The following is a 20,367-nucleotide window of genomic DNA, read 5'->3' on the forward strand; positions in this document are numbered from 1 at the left end:
TGTGAATTGCAGTAAGTAAAAGATTTTTAACAATAAATAAGAGATTTTTAAGGCTACTTAACAGCCCTATTAGATAAAAAAAATTCAACGCTACCAACAAAAGAAAGAGTCAGGAAATACATATCTCTGAGCTGACTTTTTAAGAAGTAAAATAAGATAGTAACAACTGGCATGCAAGTTATTATACTTTCTCACACACACACACCCCCACACACCCCTTATTATACAACAAACCCTGTATCATTTTACTGGGCAGCAGTGTTTCAAATTAAGTTTTAAGAGTTTGGTCCTGTGTTCCCTTCTCCCATCTTTGCCAGGGAAGGAATAACCTGGCACACAAGTCTGTACTGTAACTGACAGAGGGAAAAGTCTCTCATAAACAACAAGCCTTGCAGCAATAGTCCCTGCATCATTTTGATCACCATCGAAAAGACTTTTACATTTCATTGAAGCTACGAATTGTCTTCTAGGCAATCAGATGCAGATCACTGCTGGAATAACAGTGAGGCATTTTACAGATCTATGAAAAGTTACTTTTATTCTAGTTAGGGAGTGCACTAAGAAAAAGGAGTTGCTGCTCCCTACCTAAGAAGAGGACACAGTGAATTCTAGGGCAAATGGCTACACCCATGCAGATCTGTTGAAAGGCTTCCAAGGGAGGACACCTATACCAGCTAATATAATTCATGAAAAACGGAGAGAAATAAATGGGCAAAAAGCCTGAAGACTCAACTACTGTCCTGACAGCAGGGGAAGAAACTGTAAACTGAACAGTGGAAGAAGTATTCCTCTGATGTAAATGCAGCACAGTATCTTTTCACACCTCTGTATTTTCTAAAGATCTGTAAATGGGGATGATTATTTTGGATGTTACAAATAAATCCTGGTACTTGCATTTTTTATTAAACTTTGCTGTCATGCCATTTAACGTAGGCAGCGAAACAAAAACATACCTCACCCAAGGGCAGTGCAAACCTAGAAAGCTAGGCATGGCCGTCTTGCCCAACTCGCCAGCCAGTTCCCTACCGTACCCACAGGCTAACAGAGCAAGCCCTCATCGGAGCAGGGGGAAAGCTGGCACTACAGGGTCAGTGGAGGCAAAAGTGTCCTTCAGCAATTGCTGGTGACACTGTGTACTCTCTGGCACACAGTAAGATACTGGGATAGGTGCCTGGGCTACAAGGGGGGCCTCCCAGAGACACAGACTAGTTTTTTGCTGTCCCCTCCCTTCACTGAATGCATTTTTTTTCCTCCCCCACTACCTTTTCTAAAAGATTTTGTTTTTCTTCCTCCATGTGACAGCCTTTTCTCCCCTCATCTAACAGCCAAACTTCTTTTTCAGGCTTACAAACGCATGAAGAGCACCAACTGTGTTTTCAGACTTTTCAGTGTTTGAAAATCAGGACAGTGTCAGTTCAAATTTTAATCTTACTTGCAGTGACCCTGAAAAACTACTGTCTCAGTAGTGTCTTCTCAATCTCTTATCCTCGCTCTACCTTTACTAGTACAGAACAAAAGACTTTTTAAATTAAAAAAAGCCTAAGACTTGCACTTCAATTAACCTATGATTTTTATCACTGAAAAAAATTACACCTTGCTAAGTCAGACTCATTCCTTATTTCCTGACACACCCCCCCCCCCCCCAAAAGCAGAACAGTATCTTTGGAATATAATCATTCTACAAGAGTTGAAATAATTTTAAGCTAGGGCAGACTGTTTTTTGTTGGTTTTTTTGTTGTTTTTTTTTTTTTTAATACTTCAAAATACTAGATCAAATTGGAATGGTAAAGGGAATCTACCAAGATCTCCTTCCGTTGCATAAAGCTTTAGTACTGGAAAAAAAACCCAAACTTGCTAAATATTGCCAGGCTTGAAGAGAATCTCATATAAATGCCACAGCAAATGCTCCATATGAGCAAACTTACTTCTGGAATTTTAACTATTCCATGTTAATACTAATTATTTGTTTGTTAGTACTAATACGGCTTAGTATATTACCAAAATTATTGTGATTTTAAGTATTTAACCTGGTAGACTTGAGTAATGTAGCAGGATGCCTATTTAAACCATATTAAAAGAACTTAGCAACTGTAAAGTGGTTTGCTACGTGAAATGAAAATGGTGCAATTCTGATAGGACACCTGCCAAAGATCTTGATAAGTAATTTGAACTGGTTTTTTTCCCCTCACTTTTATTATTTAAAAATAAATCTGATATGATTGCAGCTAAGAAATATAGTTGTGGTTTTGGGCGTTTTTTTTGTAATCTAACTTCTCAATTTATTGTCATGAAAAGGTAGCAAAGCATTACTAGAAAATCTTTCAGCAGATCTGGATGGGAACATTCATCTGCCCATCCCACAAACTTTTTCATGATTTCAGAGATGCTTTTGTACTGCCTTGGAATGAAATCAAGACCTTTTGAAGTTTTTCATGAAAACGACTATACCACCAGCACTACCTCCAACAATCTAGAGGTCAGTACACTTTCCTGAGATGTGCATGATCAAAACTGAAGTGCCTCTGCTTCTTGATATAAATGAGGGTCTGGTTAGATGCATCTCCTCATCTCCATTTTGGCTTCAATGAATCAGCATTTTTGAGAAATAAAGTACTTCATCTCAACACAAAGAAAAATTGTACCCAGATGTGATGCTTACTTAAATGGGCAAAGAATTTTTGCAACCTTCATTTCAGCACCAGATGTGCTAACGCTGACAACTGCACTGCTGCTAAATGGTCACACAGGGAATAGCTTCAGATCCAAAATGAGCAGGGCCAGGTTACTGGCCTCAAACACCTAAGACAAGTGGTGTAGTCACTGCATTGGACTGACTCTCCCCAAGTACTGCAGTAAAGGTTGGCTCTTGGAAGCTAAGACGAAAGTGTCCACTGACTAAGGTGCATCAAGATTTTATCTGCAGCTTCTTGTCCTGGCTCTGTCACACTGGTGGCATGAAAAGCCCCTCACAGCGTGTCTGTGCCACAGGTTTCAAATATGCTGAATTACAGTAAGAACATTTGCTGACTGTGCAAAGATGTTGCAATGATACATTTCTTGACTGCTGTGCAAGAACAGTAAGATGGTTGACAAAAGAAGAGGGTTTTTTAGGTGCTTGTAAGGCATACAGTACAAAGAGATGTCAGCTTATGGGTGGGGACGCTTACATGCACTTTTAACAGTTACACACTGCTGGAATACTGAGTTGTTATCCCTGTATGATCACTTACATCCATGACGCCAACATGGGACTTGTGAGTAGATTTGCAAGGTGTGAGCAAAAATCATTACATGTCCCAAAATTTCTAACTGAAACAGTAGAACCTGATGATCTGAAAGGTCTTTTCCAACCTAAACAATTTCATGACTCTAGGATTCTTCTCTTGTTTAAAGGGCTTCACTCAGTTGAGGAGCACATTTCCTGGCAAGTGAAGACTAGGAAGCAGGGACCACAAATAGCCTAAAGACAATCCTGCAATGGGAAATCCATCCACCCAGGCTATTTACCAAGTATGTCAGTGTTCTGTGTGTCATCAGAGAAAGGGAGATCAGTTCATGAATAGGAACAAAGAAGGAGCTACCTAAACTCATAACTGATGGAAATATGCACTGACTATGCATTAAATGGACTCAAGAAGTAATTACGATGCTACCAAATGTCACACAGAGGTGACTGGGTATTCTAGAAAACCAGAGAAAACCCATATTATCTCGTATCACATTTTAATGCAATACCACAAAGCCTGCAATTCGTGCACTCTAGGTTTCAGTAACAACCCAAGCACTTGCCCAGTTTGCAGATGTGGGTGTTCAGTATCCTGCTGGAGTCTTGCTGAAGGTGACACAGTACTCCACTCTCAGTAAAAGCCAGAGAGAGTCTGGCCCCAAACATCTAGGCAGCTAAGACCGGAGTCCGTAATAAAGTAAAAGAATGCAAAATATGGGAGATGAGAAAGCAAGTGGATTGGAAACCAACAGCTTTCAAGAAGAAAGGCAGCCTTCCACATGTGACTCAGTAAAAAAGTTCTGCCAAAGGCCAGGCTGCTTGCGTTGACACTTCTTTTTAAATATAAAATGGTTTCCAGATTTTATTTTCCCAATTCACCTCTCCTATGCTTTTGTAACAGATTGCAGCAGCTTTGGAAATAGATGCTATGTGTTGTGGTTTGAGAGCACGCAACATTATCAGTATCAATCATCTAAATAATACATTGTGACCAAAATACATATTTTCAAACTTCAAAACAGTTTCCATATTAGTAAGAGAGCTAATTCTTAGTCAGAAGCTCCCACTAAGTCTAGTTAGTGAACATATTTCCTCTACTGTTTACTTTTCACATTTTCTAGAGCACATGGGATTTTACAAGAGGCATCTCAACAACAAATCCCAGAAGAGACCAATGTTTCTCTTGAAATTTGGGCTGCATTTTGCTGCTTTGAGGACTAGAATTGGGCACAGGGCAGGTAGGGTAAGAATCTGCATTCAAAGAAAATGCTTCCCATAAAGTGATTACTAAATTCAGAGGCTTTAATTTATAAATGCCCAGATTCAGATCCTTTGCAAAGCACTGATTTCCAGAAAAGGCTGAGTAGTCACTTTCTAAACAGCAGGTCCTTAAAAAATAAATGAATTAGGTAATACCAGGAAGTAACTGGATGCATCCAAAAGTCAATAGTAAATTCTGGAAAAAAACCCACCTCTGTCTTCTACTGTGCAATGGAGATCCCAGAGTCGGATGCCCTCTTTCTTTCTAAACTGATAAAACCAGTTAGTATGAATACAGAAGAACAACTCTTCCCCAAAGGATGCCCTTTTACCCTCAATTTGAGGCAAAGAAAACCAGACTGTGAAACTGTGTGGCACTCTGCTCAGTTAGAGAATGAAACTTGGTCAGTGGCTTTTAAATTAATCCAAATTTTCAATCTAGCTTTAAAATTGGTAAGCAAAACAACCAGAAAATCGGACTTAAAATGCAATGAGCAGTTTTTTCCGCTGAGGAACACCACGTATAAATAAACACACAACAAATATTTGCCCTGTACAGTAACATGCACCTGACTTGACCACTCACTTGATTTCCGTCTATGCACTGTCTAAACACCTGTGTGACCACACCACGCATTTCCCCTGTCACCCACTCCTTACCCTCCCTCCTCTGGGAACCACAGAAACATCTACCGATGCCTCACACACACAAAAACATTCAAACCATTACAAAAAGATTAAAAAAAAAAAGGGGGGGGGGGGAGGTGTGTATTTGGTTTTGCATAGCTTTGAGTCTTTGAATCTGTGGGAGTTACTCATCATGGGTACTATCATGCCACCGAAGGAAATGTTGCAGGTATGAGTAGAAGCTTGATAGCTTTCAAGAAACACATATATGTATATAAACTTCCGCTCTCAAGGGGTGCTCAGAAGCAAAGAAAGAGCAGACAAATGCACTGAAAAGTGCAATGGCCTGCCCAAGATCTCACAGCAGCTCAGTTGTAGATAAGGTGCCAGATATTCTGATTTCTAGTCAAAGAACATGGTACTTCAGACCACTTAGGAACACTCAAGTAATTGCAAAGCCCTTGTGTGGGTATCTTGCCAGGAGAGAGAAAAAGGCTTAGGGAAAAATAAAGAGAATCAAAGTGAGGAGAGATCTGGAGAGCACACCCCTCCCTTTTTGTTGTTGTTTGGTTTCTTTTTGCAAGCATAGAACAAAGAATGGCTATGAATATGTGCTAAAACAAGGTACCCATGAGAAACTATGCTAGCAGTTGATAAGAGAGAACATTGCAGAGCAGAGCTGCTATACAGAAAAAGGACTAGATCGAGCTAGGAAAGGGAGAATAAACCTTGACGAACCCTTAAAATCTAATAGCTTCTAAGGCTAACATTTGGCAGGATGAATCGATGGTGCTGTGGCACGCTCACATTTGCATATACACTTTAGAGGCTGCAACCATCTTGAGGCTATTAAAAATGTTTGAAATCCCTGCTGATTATGAAAGAAGATGAAACCCTCCTACATTCCTAAGAACTCATGCAACTAGGCTAATGATGGTTATAGGTCCTTACCTCCACTGTCACCCAAATAAATACCAAACAAAGTCAGTGAGGAAACGTCTGTTTTCATGGACATCAGCTGGAGTTTTATAGGATTAACTTCAAGAGAGTTGGGGATTAGCTGAATGAGAAGACCACAAGCCTAACCCACAGACTACCTACCCAGTAGTGATCCCAGCTGGATTAGTATGCCCTCTTTCAGAGCTCATACTAATGATTCTTCTCCGAAACATCTGAAGGCCCATGAAACGCCTATAATTATACGGCCTCACTTATCCATATAGAGAGAAACCATCTGAATAGATACTACAGCTGATGAATAAGACTAGGTTTCCTGATACTACCAGCTGTAACCTCCTTAAATAGCCTTTAAACAACTTGCCAATTTAAAGATCATGCCAATTTAGGCACCTGTGTTCTCTGCTAAGGCGTACATGCTCTTCTCATGTGGTTGTAAGGAGAGCCAGCACTGTCAGGGAGCAATGCCAGACACAGGGACTTCCCTGGGCAAGCACCGTAGGTCCTTCTGCAGTTTGCACCTGGTTTAGACTTTGTACCACAGCTTGAACAGGCAACTGCAACACAGGAAGCTGTGAACCTGCTCACCCAAATGCAGCGATCACAGGCATGGGCAGCAAAGATGCCGAGACAGGAATATCAGTACAGGTGAACATGCCTCAGGGGACTGGGACTGTCCATTTGGGTTGCAAGCTGACACTGGAGTGCATGCTGGAATTTCTTCATCTATACCAAACCTGTGAACTAGTCAAATGAAAGTAGCTCAGGTACACTACCCCACGTGGCTACCATAGCTCCGGCTGTACTGTAGGCCAATGCATCACACAGCAAAACACCAGTGGCTTGTGGGTTTGAAGGCTGAGAGCCCTCTTCATTCTGTAACAGGCAAAGCTAGCACCTTTGTCCAGTGCCCAGCAGCTGGACACAAAGCATCACTGGGGAACGTTCCGTAAAGATCAAGCCTGCCACCCTCAGGAGTGGGCTTCAGGATGGGACAAGGTTTCTGCCATGGAAAGGGACCCCGCTGGGAGGATGCTGGAGGGACTGAGCCCCAGGAAGGCAAGCTTCCCACTCCGCTTGCTGGATGGTCGTCCTTCCCCAGAGCATCTCCATCCCTGCACACCCAGCGCTCCCACAGCAGTCAGCCACCAGCTCTGCTCTCACCACCTCAGAGTCAGCAGGCTCTCCACACCTCTGGCACAGGCAAAGGAGGCAGCAGGGCTACAGCTAATGTGCTGCTCTACCCCTAGATGCCCCCCTAGGCCACATACCCAGGCAATGTCCGTGTCAGCCATACCTGAAAGTCAGAGGTGGAGAGCTAAGTGGCTCCAAAAAATAACATTTCAAATAAATCTGTATTTGCCTTGACCAGATAAGAAAGTATGTGCCCTAAATCAAGTATTCTGAAAAGGTCTAGAGGAAGTGAAAAAGGAAGATTATAATAAAAACAGGATTTCCAAAACGCTGCACATGGTGAACAAGAACTAAAGTATGCATTTTCACTCTTATAATTAATCTAAAACATCCACAAATATGATCAGTTCATCTTTTGCTGAATACAGCCTCTGCGTGGAAGTGTCCACACTTTTATCTGACAGAAAAACAAACCAAGGGCTCCTGCCACACAATAGGTATGATTTGATTAGTGTGTGAAACACACAGAGTGAGGGTGATAAATTGTAGTGTAAAAGCACAAAGGCTGAGGTGCCTGCTAATAGCTGTGGAATACTACTGTTTTTTGACACAGAGTGTCTCATGTCCACAGAAAGGCCAAATGGTGACATGCAACCTTCTTCCTTTTTATTTTAAGAAAGCAAACTTTAACACAAGTGGCATTACCAGTGCAGCACAGTTGTAGGAGACCTCAGACAACCATCTAGTTCACTAAGAAAAAACATAAGGGTAGGTCATCATTTATACTCAGAATTCACAAAATTCACTTAAAATCATGAGATGCCATGCAAATATATTCAGAGGATCCTTTTAATTGCTTTTGAACTCATAGGTTTACCCTTTAACCACATGCTTTCTTTGCAAATGGGAGACGAAACAAACCTTCATTTTCAGCATCACCTAACTGTCAGTTCACTCGGGGAACGGACACGCTCCCACTAAACTGATGTCAGTTTAGATACTTCAAAAACAAGGTTTTGATTTACTCAGTTATTTAAGTCAGGTCCGTGATTTACTCAGCCTAGGGAGTCAATCATAAACTCCGGTACCTTGTGAGAGCAAGTGCTTGGGGAGTACTGAAGAACTTTTGCATTCATGCTCCATATTTTGATTTTATGTGTTATGACATAACATGAGTTAGCAATGTCTGCATTATCTGCCAAGCCCTCTATGATGGCTAGCTGCCAATGAGTTGCCCAAAAGACTTGTCACAGTGCCTGGTATTCTTGTCTTTTGCCTTTTGCCACAAGCATTTTTCTCCAGGTTGACAGATGGCAGTTGCCTGCAGTGTATTTCTGACACTGCACATGAGCTGGCAAAAATTACTGACCTACACTGAGTAAATTCAATACAGAAATACCTCTTTTCCTCCCTCATTCAGCCACCCAGTGCACACTCCACAACAATATATGACGGAGCAAAAGGTGCTTACAATTGAAATGGAAATTTTTTAAACTTAACAATTAATAAGAAATGCTCAGAAGGGCAGCGTGTATATGGGCAAAGGACATTTTTAAAAATACAGAAGTTCATCAGATGAACGACTATTTTGGATGGTGTTGCTTCTCAATAAAGTATTATGTCGTGCGTATGTGTATTGATTTCATATAGTAGATCTTTATTTTTCTGAGGTATCAAAGTACCATTTGGGAAAATGGGTATATAAAATGAGCACTCTCTCCCTCCAGCAATATCTACCAGAGTTATTTTTACAAAATATGACCTCTATCGAGTCAACCTTATTATCAGAATACTAAAAGCTCCTTTTAAATTTAAAAATCACTCCAAGCTTTTACCTGCTAAAAAAGACTTTATGACTTACTTAAATTGCTAAGATAACTCTATAGCTATGTAACGCCAACAATTTTTGACACCAAAAAAAGGAGAAGCGAGAAGCTCCCCACTTTCAAGCCAAGCCAAGCAGCTCAGAAGCATGGGAAACCTAAAATGCTGAATTAGCTAACAGCCACAGTGGCAGTTTATCTGACAAAAGACAGCACTAACCTAAGGATACAACAGCCTATAACTATTAACAAGGTTTGATCTGTGTGTGTGGGTTTCTATCTAAAAAAAGAACTTTGCGTTTTACTGGCCACAACTGGAAACAAATTAGTCCTGCAGATCACACAGCCACGCCGGCCGGTTTACAGTTCTGCACTCTCCAAGCAGCAAAGGTGACCTGAACATGCCATTTTGAAGATGTCTCTATGGAGAAGGTTGCCTAGGAGGCAACTGTACTACACTCCTAAGAGAGCAATCCTCCGCTAGCAGGACTTTTAACATCACCACCCCAGAGAAAGCCAAGAGGCAAAGCAGCCTTTGGAGAGAAGAGAAAATGTTACAATTAGGAAAGAAACAATCATCTTGAAATGGTTGTTCTAAGCAGTGAGCTTAATCCAGTTGTTTTCAAACAATGAGTTATACATTTTCTCCCGCACCTGCAGCTTTCACCTCTTAAGCCAACTCTGAATAAAGCAGCCTCAAACCCAATACCTGAACCCATTTAACAAGGACACTACAGTAAACCTGGAGACTGGAAGCTGTGAAAACAAAAGATCTGCGCTCTTCACTGACATATATCACGGCTGTACTCGTAAATATTTATTCTGCTGTTAAGAACTTCAGTAACCAGCACCACTCGGGGTTGATAGCAACTTAAAAACTGTTTCCAGACACGCTACTAGTGCAGCAGTGAGCAGGTTAGCCTGTCTCCCACCAGATGTGGACCGTACCTGATGCTGTGGTGCACATTTGAATGCTGCCTTGTTTATGGCACCGGGAAACTTTAATGAAGCGGTTTTATCACAGCTACTGTCAAGACGGTTAGCTTGCACTTGAGCTGCTAACTAGAGTTTTCTAGTTTGAACAGCAAAACAAGAAATGTTGCTTAAAGCATTTTTTGAGACATGACCTAGTCCCGTATCACCCCCAAACCTAGGCATAAAGGGGAATTCTGTAATATGGGATCATTTGGTTTGGCACACCCTCACTCCCCCCCCGGGAAAATCAGGGTCTGCAAAGGGCAGTGTAGTCATTACACACCCAAGCGACAGGAACTCCCACCTCGCTGGTGAACGTGCAGGTAAGTGGGCAAACCTATGTGAAAAACCGTCTTTCTACATATTACGGAAACAACATTCAACCCCTCCCCAGCCAACACTCAACCCCAACTCAGCCCATGCCACAACACCCTTCCCTTTCCGCGGCCTCCACAGCTGGACCCTCGCAGCCGGGATGGAGCCATTTACCCGTCCCAGCCACGCCGACCAGTGGGTTATGGCCATAAACAGCTCCTCCTGCCCCCAGCCCCCGCCTCCCCGAGCAGCCCCGCTGAGGACGCAGGGCCCCCCTGCCCCGGCGGGGCTGGCAGGCCCGGCCGCCCGGGGGACCCCGGGGCTCGCAGCAGGGCCCTGCGGCCGGCCCGGCCCCGCGGCCGTGCCCGAGCCCCCGGGGGCGGGCCTGGCGGCGGGGCGGGGGGGCAGCTCGGGGTACCGCAGCGTCCCAAGCTACCACCCGCCCCCCCCCCCCCCCCCCCCCCCCCCCCCCCATCAAATACCGAAGTAAATACGTGTGTGTGTGGCGGGGTGCGGTGGCAGCAGCCGCCTCTTCCCGCGCTGCCGCTGCCCGAGCCTACCTGCGCGCCCGGTCCGCCGCCCGTACCGCTGCCGCCCGTACCGCCGGCCCGGCCCCAGCGGGTCGGGATTGCAGCGGGGGCGGCCGGGAGCGAGGTGGGGGATGGCCGGTGGCATCGCGTGCGAAGCCGGTGGCGGCGGCGATGCCGCTCTGAGTCAGGGCTGGCCGCGGCGGTGCGAGACCGCGGGCTGTGAGCGAAAGGGAGACAGATGCTGAGTGATCTCTGCCGACCGACCGCGGGGCGCCTGGCACGCAAGGCTTGCTGTCAGCCGCCCGCGCCTCGCCGGCACGGCGCTAGCCCTCGGCCGGCACCCGCTGGTCCCCTCGCCCGAGGCTTCCCAGAGGGGCTTCTCCCCCACCCCCCCCACCCCCTCGGCGATGGCCGGTCGCCCCCTCCCTCCGCGCTGCTGCTGGAGAGCGGCCGCCACCTCCCGCGGGGCTGGCCGCTGCCATTCCCCCCCCGGGACCCTGGGGCCTGCTGCTTTTTGGGGGGGCCAGGTAGAGATCACGTACACACACACGCACCCGGTTTGTGATTTGGGTGTTTACTTTTAAAATCTGAAAAAGCTGCTTTGTCCAAAGTCTGTGGAAAGCACAGAACCATCTGAGAGACAGCTGTGTCGGCTCTGCCTCACTGCATGTCCACCATCTTGGTCCGCTCCCTCAGGGTGGCAGCCACCGTCCCTGTGCCAGAGGACAAAAAATAACGTTACCTGTCCATGGAAATACGTGTCTGTGTAGGGGAATTCACCACATGGCTCTTCAAGTGTGACTACCAGCCGTAAATTTCAAGTATTTTACGTGACTTTTTCCAGTCCTCGTCATCTCTGCTTGGAAGGAGAAAACGCCTCGTGTTGGGGTTTCTGCTCATGGAGGCCTTGGGCTGTGTGTGGAGAAGGACAGCCACCATGCTCACAGCAGCGCACGGCCCGGGGTGTTCGTTAGCGTTAATTTGTGATTTTTCCCAGTGTTAAAGTAAGAGGTGAGGGGTGCTAGGAAGTGTGAAAGCCAAACAGTTGTGTGCCGTCACCACTGAGCCACTGAAAATAGTGTAAAGTATTCACCATAATAAATACTTTTTGAGAAAGGGTGTTTTTGCAGAAATCAGGGACATCCATCTCGGAAAAACCAGAAACCTGACATTTCTTAAGATTTCATTTCAATGGACTCAGTTGAACCAGTTACACCACAAGCTTTCCCAAACCTGCTAAGTCAATGATGATTACTCACAAAGAAAGTTTCTATGACATGATTCTCACTGAAATGAATGCTTCACTTATGAAGCCCCTCCAAGAATCTTGAAGCACTCGGTGAACTTGCACAGACACCACATGAGCAGTGATTTCCATCCCTATTTTACAATGAAATTGCAGATTAAGCTGTTTATTCCTACTGAAAAGTGGGAGTAGATGTTAAATATTTTAACTCTGAGAGTAAAACATATGGCCTCCTCGTTACCTATCCCAAGAATTTGCCCCAGGATCCCTTTTGGGATAAAATGCTTTTTTCCTTACCTGATGTCAGCCTCAGTGCTGTCTCAGCTGCTAGTTTGTGCCTTTAAAGGAACACACCAAAGGGTGATGCCAGTAACATCAGGGTCAGTTGTGGCAGTGGGAGGTTGCCCTACATTTTAGATTGTACAGCAGATTAACCATCTGGAAGGTTTTCTGTTTACTTCTTTTAAAGCATAAAAGTGCATAGATAACTACACGATCAGGCGATTCAGTATAAACAAATACAGAGATCTATGGGCTGATTTAGTTTTGCCCATATACTAAAATCGGTCAGATATCAAACAGCTAATCAGCATGTGGCTGGCTTGGATTTTTCGGCGGTTACATTGCAGAAGAACAGAAGGGTTATCATTAGTGCATTTAACAAAATATCAAGCATGGAATTCATACCAGATACTGCTCTGCTCCAGCTATGCAGTGATGCAATACAGAAATGCTGCTGGGTTGCATTGATGAAGTCACACAACAAACCTGAAGCGCAACGTGAGCCCCCTATACTTTCCAGACTTTTTCCTAGCCTGTTTGGCAGTGCAGACAAATAGATTGAAATTGCTGAAGCAACTATTGCCAGGACATCAAACCCTTAAGGGCACCTTCAGGATCTTTCATATGACTCATGACTTTCACTCTTTCAGAAGGAAATACTTTTGAAGCGCCAAAAGATCAAGTTCTATCCTGAGAAAACTTGGAATTCTGAATTCTTCGCTGAGGCAAGAGGGTATTTAACCCGCAGGGCTTCTTCTACAAGGGTTATATTGGGGAAAAAAGAGAGAAAGACTGAGCAGACAAATGTAAAACAAGCAGATAGGAAATCATCTCTGTAGCAGGAAGAGCTGAAGTTCCTGGCTTTTTCATGTGGTAAACGCTCTTACCAGCCCAAATTGTGCTTTTCTAAACCTTCTTCTAAATGCTGGTGCATTTACATAATACGTATTTACGTGCACATTCATGCATGCCCAGGGAAGCACAGACAGTATAAGCAAAACATGCAGCAATAAAGAAATCTGCAAAAAAGCTCCGCAGACGTGGTGGAGCAACTGGAGATGAAATAACCTGCTGCTCTGTGTGGGGACACTGATTTCTTTCTGATTGTGTATGGTATCAAGGATCTGCTGAGATACAGAAGATGCAAAATGAGATTTTTTTTATTCAGACAAATGGTTAAGTGCAAGTTTATATTGATAGCTGATCTGTCTGATAATTAAAAATACCAAACCAAAACAACAAAATAACCAACCCCGAAACATAAAGAACTAATTTCTTCTGTATTATCAATAGCCTACCAACTTGCTCCAATACGACAGCTACAGCATGTTCAGGTTTGTGCTGAAGCAAACTCTTCTCAGCAGCCAAGATCTTGAAAGATGAAATTCAGACTGGGGCAATAAGAAACTTTTCAGAATTAAGAACTTCTGCCAGTAAGTCTCTCTGATCGTTGGGAAAGAAAGTGGACACACATATTTTCAGTATCCAGCACTTCAGGTTGGAGAAAGAGCCTTACTTAGTGAGTTCTTCCCCTACCCCCTATGCTGCCCGAGCAATAGGAGCACTGAAGCCCAACAACGGCAAAGCCTGCTTTCCTGAGGTGGCCAAATACTGTTGTAAAATGTAAAGAAGAGGTTAAAATAAAGGTCTGGAACTGTGTATGTGGGGTCAGGCCACCAGTGCTAGTGGAAGTTGCCACAGAGATACTGGATGAAGTATAGCCTTCATCTGTTAGCCTTTTTTCAGTTATTGGAGTTAAACCCAGTGGGTGTGTGGGTGGGGTGGGGGGTGTAGCCTTGAAGAAATACATTCAGTTTCTAGCGCAGTTGCTCTTTATTCAGTTTCTATTGCTTCTTCCTTCTCCCTGTCACCCCCCATCTCTCCCTTTGCTCTCTTGCACATTTCCATGGGAAGGGCCAAACACTGACATCTCCCATTTTCTCCTTGGCTTTCTCTGCTTTTACTGCTTCCCCTACTCAGTTGCTGGATATCTGACAATCTAGAAATAGTATCAGGGAGCAGCAAGAGCTGGAATGTTCCAGGAGGGCAGACAAATCAGAAGACAGCAGAGACCACAGCACAGATAGTGATGCCCCTGGCCAGGGCATAGTCCCACTGTACCCGAGCAGAGGCGAGGTAGTAACTGTGACAGGATCCTTCAGCTGTACCAGGGAGCCCACTCGGGACAGCAGGAGGCAGAGCTGGAGGCAAGGCTACAGCATAGGTCCACCCAGGAAGCACAACCAAGGATAGAATGAGTCTGCTTACTTACTGTAGGTCCAGCACCCATGCAAGAAAACCCACCAGTAAGCCAAAACTGCAGGGAGCAGCTACAGGACTGGGTGCCCAAAGCCCGAGCTTAGTTGTGGCTTCTTGGACCCGTGGATGAGGATCCCAGGTGAGGGCCATTACTGGTGCTGTCAAGCCCCGAAGAAAGTTAAGAGTAATGCTGAAGCAGAACAAAATTTTAGGTTTAAGACCCCAATGAGGGGAAGGCAAATGGAGGTGCACCTTAAAAGACAGTAGCGTTGCTTTGCAGTTATTAGGCAAATCTTTTGCCAGTTGTAGTCATGCTGTCCCTCCTAAGCAGTAGCTTTGCCTATGTACAAGACTCCTACATCTTAGGCTAGCAGGTTTTTTTTTAGCCTCTGCTGCAGTCTCCTATTGTGATTTCAGAAAAAATGCCTGCTTGTTTCTGCTGGCCTAATGATAAAGCAGATGGATTTCTTTATCCAGTGTGGACATCTGAGATGAGGAAGTTACACAGGGCTGACAGGGACCTGCCAGGTCTTCGTGGACAATCCTGGGCATAGGTGCCTCTCTCATAAACTGGTCACCCTCCATCCTGAAGATGGTGAGAAATTTTCCCCTCATTTCTCCTTTGGAAAGGCTGAGTAGCCTCACTGTTGGCTGTTGAAACATACTTTTGCAGTCCTGCTCAGATTGGTGGGAAGTTTAGTTTACTGGCACTTGTTTTCCCAAATGATCTGGAATCTTCAGACACTTGATACAGGTGTACCTGCTTATTTCTTACCTAACCAAGGAGCATAATCAGTAGGACTTCAATTTCATGGTCTTTCCTGATGTGAAGTTACGGTTGCCATGTTGTGGCTACCCGAAAGAGGCTCAGATAATGCCCCCTCCCCCCAGGAAGAACCTGAGCTTAGTTAAAAGTGCCTGAACACCAGGGTTTGTTAGCACGGCCCACAGCTTCTTGTGAATCACAGCTACATTCTCAGCAGAGTGGGATGCCAAGCTGAATGGGATTTTCTAACAGTCAGTACAAACAGGAAACTTAAGGAAGTGTAACAACCAACATTTTTTTTTATTAGAAGGGCAACGGCCAAGCCATTCAGGAGGAATTAATTTTCGGGATTCGGCTACAGAAGAGCTCTACAATATCATTGCCTTCCCCATGCCCAGCCGCGGGTTTTTTTTTTTCAGGGGAGACTTCAGCAGATGCCTTCCATCCCTTGGTCTTTGAAGCTGGGTTCCCTCTAGCGGCATTAAGAGGAGCATCGATTCTGTCTTATTGACTGATCTTGGTCCGTAGTAAGGGCAGGGGGAGAGAGGACACTGCAGGGTGTTACCAACTCCCATCAGGAAACACTGACTTGTCTCCACCTGGCTAGTAGCCTAGGACTTTTGTGTACCACAGGTTCTTTATTTTTTCCATCAGCTGTTCAGCCAGTATACTGAGTTTAGTTGTTTCTCTGATGAGGAAGTTCCTGCAGGAGACGACAGTGGTAAGACACACAAATACGAGAGGGTGATCTCCATCTGCTGTAATTATCACACTGCCTGTCACTGAGTGCAGAGCTCCTCAACAGTCCTGGAGGGCCTTTCCTCAGAAGACAGCAATAGGCGTGCGTTACGTGTTCGCCATGAAACTGTATCTCTAGGGTCATCATGCATTTCCCTTTGGGAGGAAACTTGTTCCAGCACGGCAGCACCCTTCCAGGGGTGCTGGCCCACCATGTATAAGGAGCAGTACCTGCTAACCCCATGAGCATTGTGTTCAGAGTGCATTGCTGGGAAGAGCTTTCACTTCCATGTGAAACCATATCGTCCCACCCCACCTTCCAGCACCTCGCTTACATTGTAGTCACATAAGGCTTTGGTTGCTGATTCACTTCCCATTGGGTGTCCCTACGCAGATACTTGATTAATTGTTCTCTCTCCCGCTCCTCCCTCTCCCGTTCCACCCATGGCTATTGCAGTGTTAGCACAGAGGATCTTTCCATACCTGGTCACAACAACTACTGGAGTCTGGGCAGCATCCGCCAAGAACTGACCGACTTTAGGGGACATCTTGTTCACAGTTTCATAGATGTAAGCTGCAATTGCATCGGGGATGACCAACCAGTCACGACGATCTTTCTCAAAGATGGACTTTGAGTGCACTTCTGAAAAAGAGGTGGCAAAAAACCATGAGGCTTCTCCGGTCACTTGTATCTCTGATATCTTCCCCCAGGCAGAGTGGGAAGAAACTTGAAATTCTGAGATTCAAAGCCTCACCCAGATTTTGCTTTAGCAGCATCCAGCAGCTCATCACTCATTTTTGGGCATCTAGGTCATAGGCCTTACATGGCAGAGTATTTTGCACTAGGTACAGACGATTTTCATGCCAGCCTCCTACCAGCTTGTTTCACGCTGCCCAACACTATATATTCATGGCCTTACAATATTTGGCTTCGCTCCTGCCTTATAGATGGGTTAGACTTCTCTAATACAAGTGAGAACCTGTAGAGGTGAGCCTTGTCTCAGGCAGAAAAGACAGAAAAGCTTTTCAGACTTACCAGGGAGAGTGGTGCTAAGTAGCAGAATCAGAACTATCACCAATGCCCTGGATTGCAGCATGGTTTGCAGTACCCGTTCCGCCTTCTACACCAAGAGACCTGCTGGAATCAGCATACAATGTTTTGTTTGTTTTCAGAGAAATAAAACATGTCCGTTAACCACCAGCAGCAACAAACCTAACCAATAAATGAAAAGAACAGGAAAGATCACGGTGAATTTCCTCTGGAGAAGTGAGGAAAAAGTATAAAAATGCAAGTGTCCATTTATTTGTATAATCACTAATATCCACAGTGAATGATAGCTTTCAGAGCTCCAAGAAATATGTGACAGTTAAAGCTACTTTTATATGAGAGCTAAAATTCCTTGTTTCAGCACGTGAGTGAACTGCTAAAACTGGCAGAGGTCAGAATAGGTTTTCTCCACACATAAGTACAATGGAAAAATGCATACTGTGGGATTTTTTTGTTTGATTTTTTTGTTTAATTTTTTTTTATGGTAAATTGCTCTAAAGAACATTGTGCTAGTGAGTGCATCACGTACATTGATCACCTTAGTGACATGTTGATCTTGTGTATTTTGTCTTACTGTAGTTGAGGAAAGACCCAACTACCCAACTAGGTTCTCTTGTCTTTTCCACAGTGGGATTAATGAAGCAGATAGTAGCCCAGGCAGAACAAGTTCTGAAAAGGGAGTAAGTGCAAACTTTAGCTTCATCCAACTGCCTTTGTCTATTAAAAATGTCAGAATTGGAGGAACTCTGAGAAATGTGGTACTTGGTACATTGAAAAGATGACATTTCATCTAAACAAGCTTTTCAAACACACTGCACTTAAAAAGATGTTTAGAAGTTAAAATTGATTTATGCCCTGAATTAGAGGGCTGCATCACTCAGAGCAACATGAAGAAGACATCGCAATGTTAGGAATTGCAATGGCAAAAAATGCTGCATTGTCTATTACATGTGAATGCTTTGCTAAGTCCTGTGCCGGGTCACTACAAGTCAATACTCCTTATCCCACAGTAAGGAAATTCCCATCCATTTTTATTTCTTTCTGTGCACAGGTTACGTCCAAAAGCTACCACTCCATTCAACTAGACATTTGCTGACCAGCAGCAGTTGCTCCGTTACCACTCTACCTTGATTTTTAATCCTAGAGGCAGTTTCTCCCTCTGTAGACAGAAGGGATGAATTTGCTTCCCAAGAGCACAGAGGTGATCTTAGCTGCTTTAGAGCCTGTAGTCTCTGTGGTGAAGGCAGCTGGGAAAAGCTTATGTTCTTCCAAGATTGAAACTCTACAATCCCTACCATGGACTTGACCCTCCTATGAGTGTCTTATGGAGCATCCATAACTCAGCTTCAGTCCAGGTCACCTCAAGCACTCCCAGCCTCCTCCATTTCAGCAATATTCCTGGCTATGGAGCGTGAGAAGAGCTCACACTTTGGCTTGCAGTAAGAAATGGGGCAAAATAGAAGACCACCTCCACTCACTTCTCTGTGTCCTAGATACACCAGTCATGAAGTCCATACCACCCAGAACAGAGAGTTCAGCTCTTACCTGTCCTGCTTTCTCTCTCTTTCTCAGGCTGAAGCTGAGGTAGATGCTCATCTGAGGCAGCGGCATTTATGCAGAGCTAATATAGCAATAGCAAGGGGTCAAAGGTCTTTCTTTGTTTCCCCACTTGCTCTTTTGCAAGCACATCTAGCTCAGTGGGACAGGCAAGAAGCTGTGGAGGACTCTGGACCTGTTATTGAGATTTGGTAATGGAGGGTCAGTCTGACCTGAGCCTAAGAGACGTGGAAGGCAGCTCCTGGGTCACTGAGTCCCCTACCTTTGCAGACAATCATGTCATAGAGGCCCCTTTCATAAGTTGACCGTATTCCACATTAACAACAGCTAGAGCTGGGCTGAGTTTCACTCCCCCTGTTCCTGTGAGAAGGCCTGTGCCATAACCTCACTGCTCTAACAGTTGGAACTAACTTGCAGCTATTATGCCCATTGATATTTTGCCCTCCGTTTCCATCAGATGCATTAACCAAATGGTGCACAAGGGTAAGTGTGCACCCCTCACATTTGTTCTTTTCTCATCCCCAAGTCTTTTTTGCACAGGCTGACAAGATGGGCATACATCTGAGCCAGCTGTCAAAAATTACCCAAGGAAAACATCCAGCTCCGGGTACCCCAGCCCAAGAAAGACATGGACCTGTTACAGCAGGTCCAGAGGGCCATGAAAAATTATGAGAGGGCTAGAACACCTCTCCTGTGAAAAGAGGCTGGAGGAATTGGGATTGTTCAGCCTAGAGGGGAGAGGGCTCCAGGGAGACCATATTGCAGCCTTTCAATACTGGATGGGGCTGATGAGGAAGACAAAGACTTTTTTTCCCAAGGCCTGTAGTGACAGGACAAGGGTAAACAGTTTTAAACTGAAAGAGGACAGATTTAGGTTGGATATAAGGAAGAATTCTTCACAATGCAGGTGGTGAGACACTGGAACAGGTTGCCCAGAGAAGTTGGACACCCTATCGTTGGAAGTGTGGAAGGGCAGGCTGGATGGGGCTTGAGCAACCTGATCTAGTGAAAGACGTCCCTGCTCAGGGCAGGGTAGACGAGAGACCCAAACCATTCTATGATTCTATGATAACCTCTCCCCAGGCTCCCTGGGGACTTGGTCCCAGTTAGAAAGTGGTTGCATTGCCGCTGTAGGGTGTGTTTTCCCATGGGTTGAGTTCCAAGCGCCTGTTGGGTCTTCAGGCAGGCCAACCATCTGTATTTGGCACACACAGCCACTGAGCAGTAAGGGGAAGAGACAGGAAGGCTGCAACACCGAGCTACAAAGGGTGTTAGCTAAGGGGGAATGGGGAGGACTTAAAGGCATAAATTAAGCTTTCTGTGTGAGACCCAACAGACCTCCATTCTTATGTCAGCTGCTTGTTCATGAGGTGACTGTCACATGTGGAAAGTGTGAAAAGCTCAATCAGTATCTTCATTTATCAACCAAACACAATTTCTAGAAGACTTATTTTCTCACAGAGCTCAAAGTACTTTAGAACCAAACAGTAAGTGTTCTTGTTTCACAGACATGGCAGCCAAGTCAGCAATTGCTGTGGTGGGTCACATCATTAAAGAGGGCTGCCAATGGTTTCCCAGACGTTTCTCCACTCTCTGGGTGAGTATTTAATCAAATTATCTTCTT

General features: G+C 44.7%; 1 protein-coding gene across 1 annotated transcript; it reads right to left on the minus strand.

The window, feature by feature from the left end:
- Positions 1–15,675: 15,675 nt before the first annotated feature.
- Positions 15,676–18,744, minus strand: LOC121089274 (apovitellenin-1). The gene is made up of 4 exons (XM_040596391.1): positions 18,732–18,744; positions 17,175–17,273; positions 16,622–16,781; positions 15,676–16,103 (listed from the first exon to the last, which is right to left on the minus strand). The coding sequence occupies exons 2-4, from the start codon at positions 17,233–17,235 to the stop codon at positions 16,004–16,006; spliced, it is 321 nt and encodes a 106-aa protein (XP_040452325.1). The 5' UTR covers positions 17,236–17,273; positions 18,732–18,744; the 3' UTR covers positions 15,676–16,003.
- Between the last annotated feature and the right edge of the window lie 1,623 nt (positions 18,745–20,367).

Source organism: Falco naumanni, chromosome 5 (assembly GCF_017639655.2).
Source record: "Falco naumanni isolate bFalNau1 chromosome 5, bFalNau1.pat, whole genome shotgun sequence".
NCBI lineage: Eukaryota > Metazoa > Chordata > Aves > Falconiformes > Falconidae > Falco > Falco naumanni.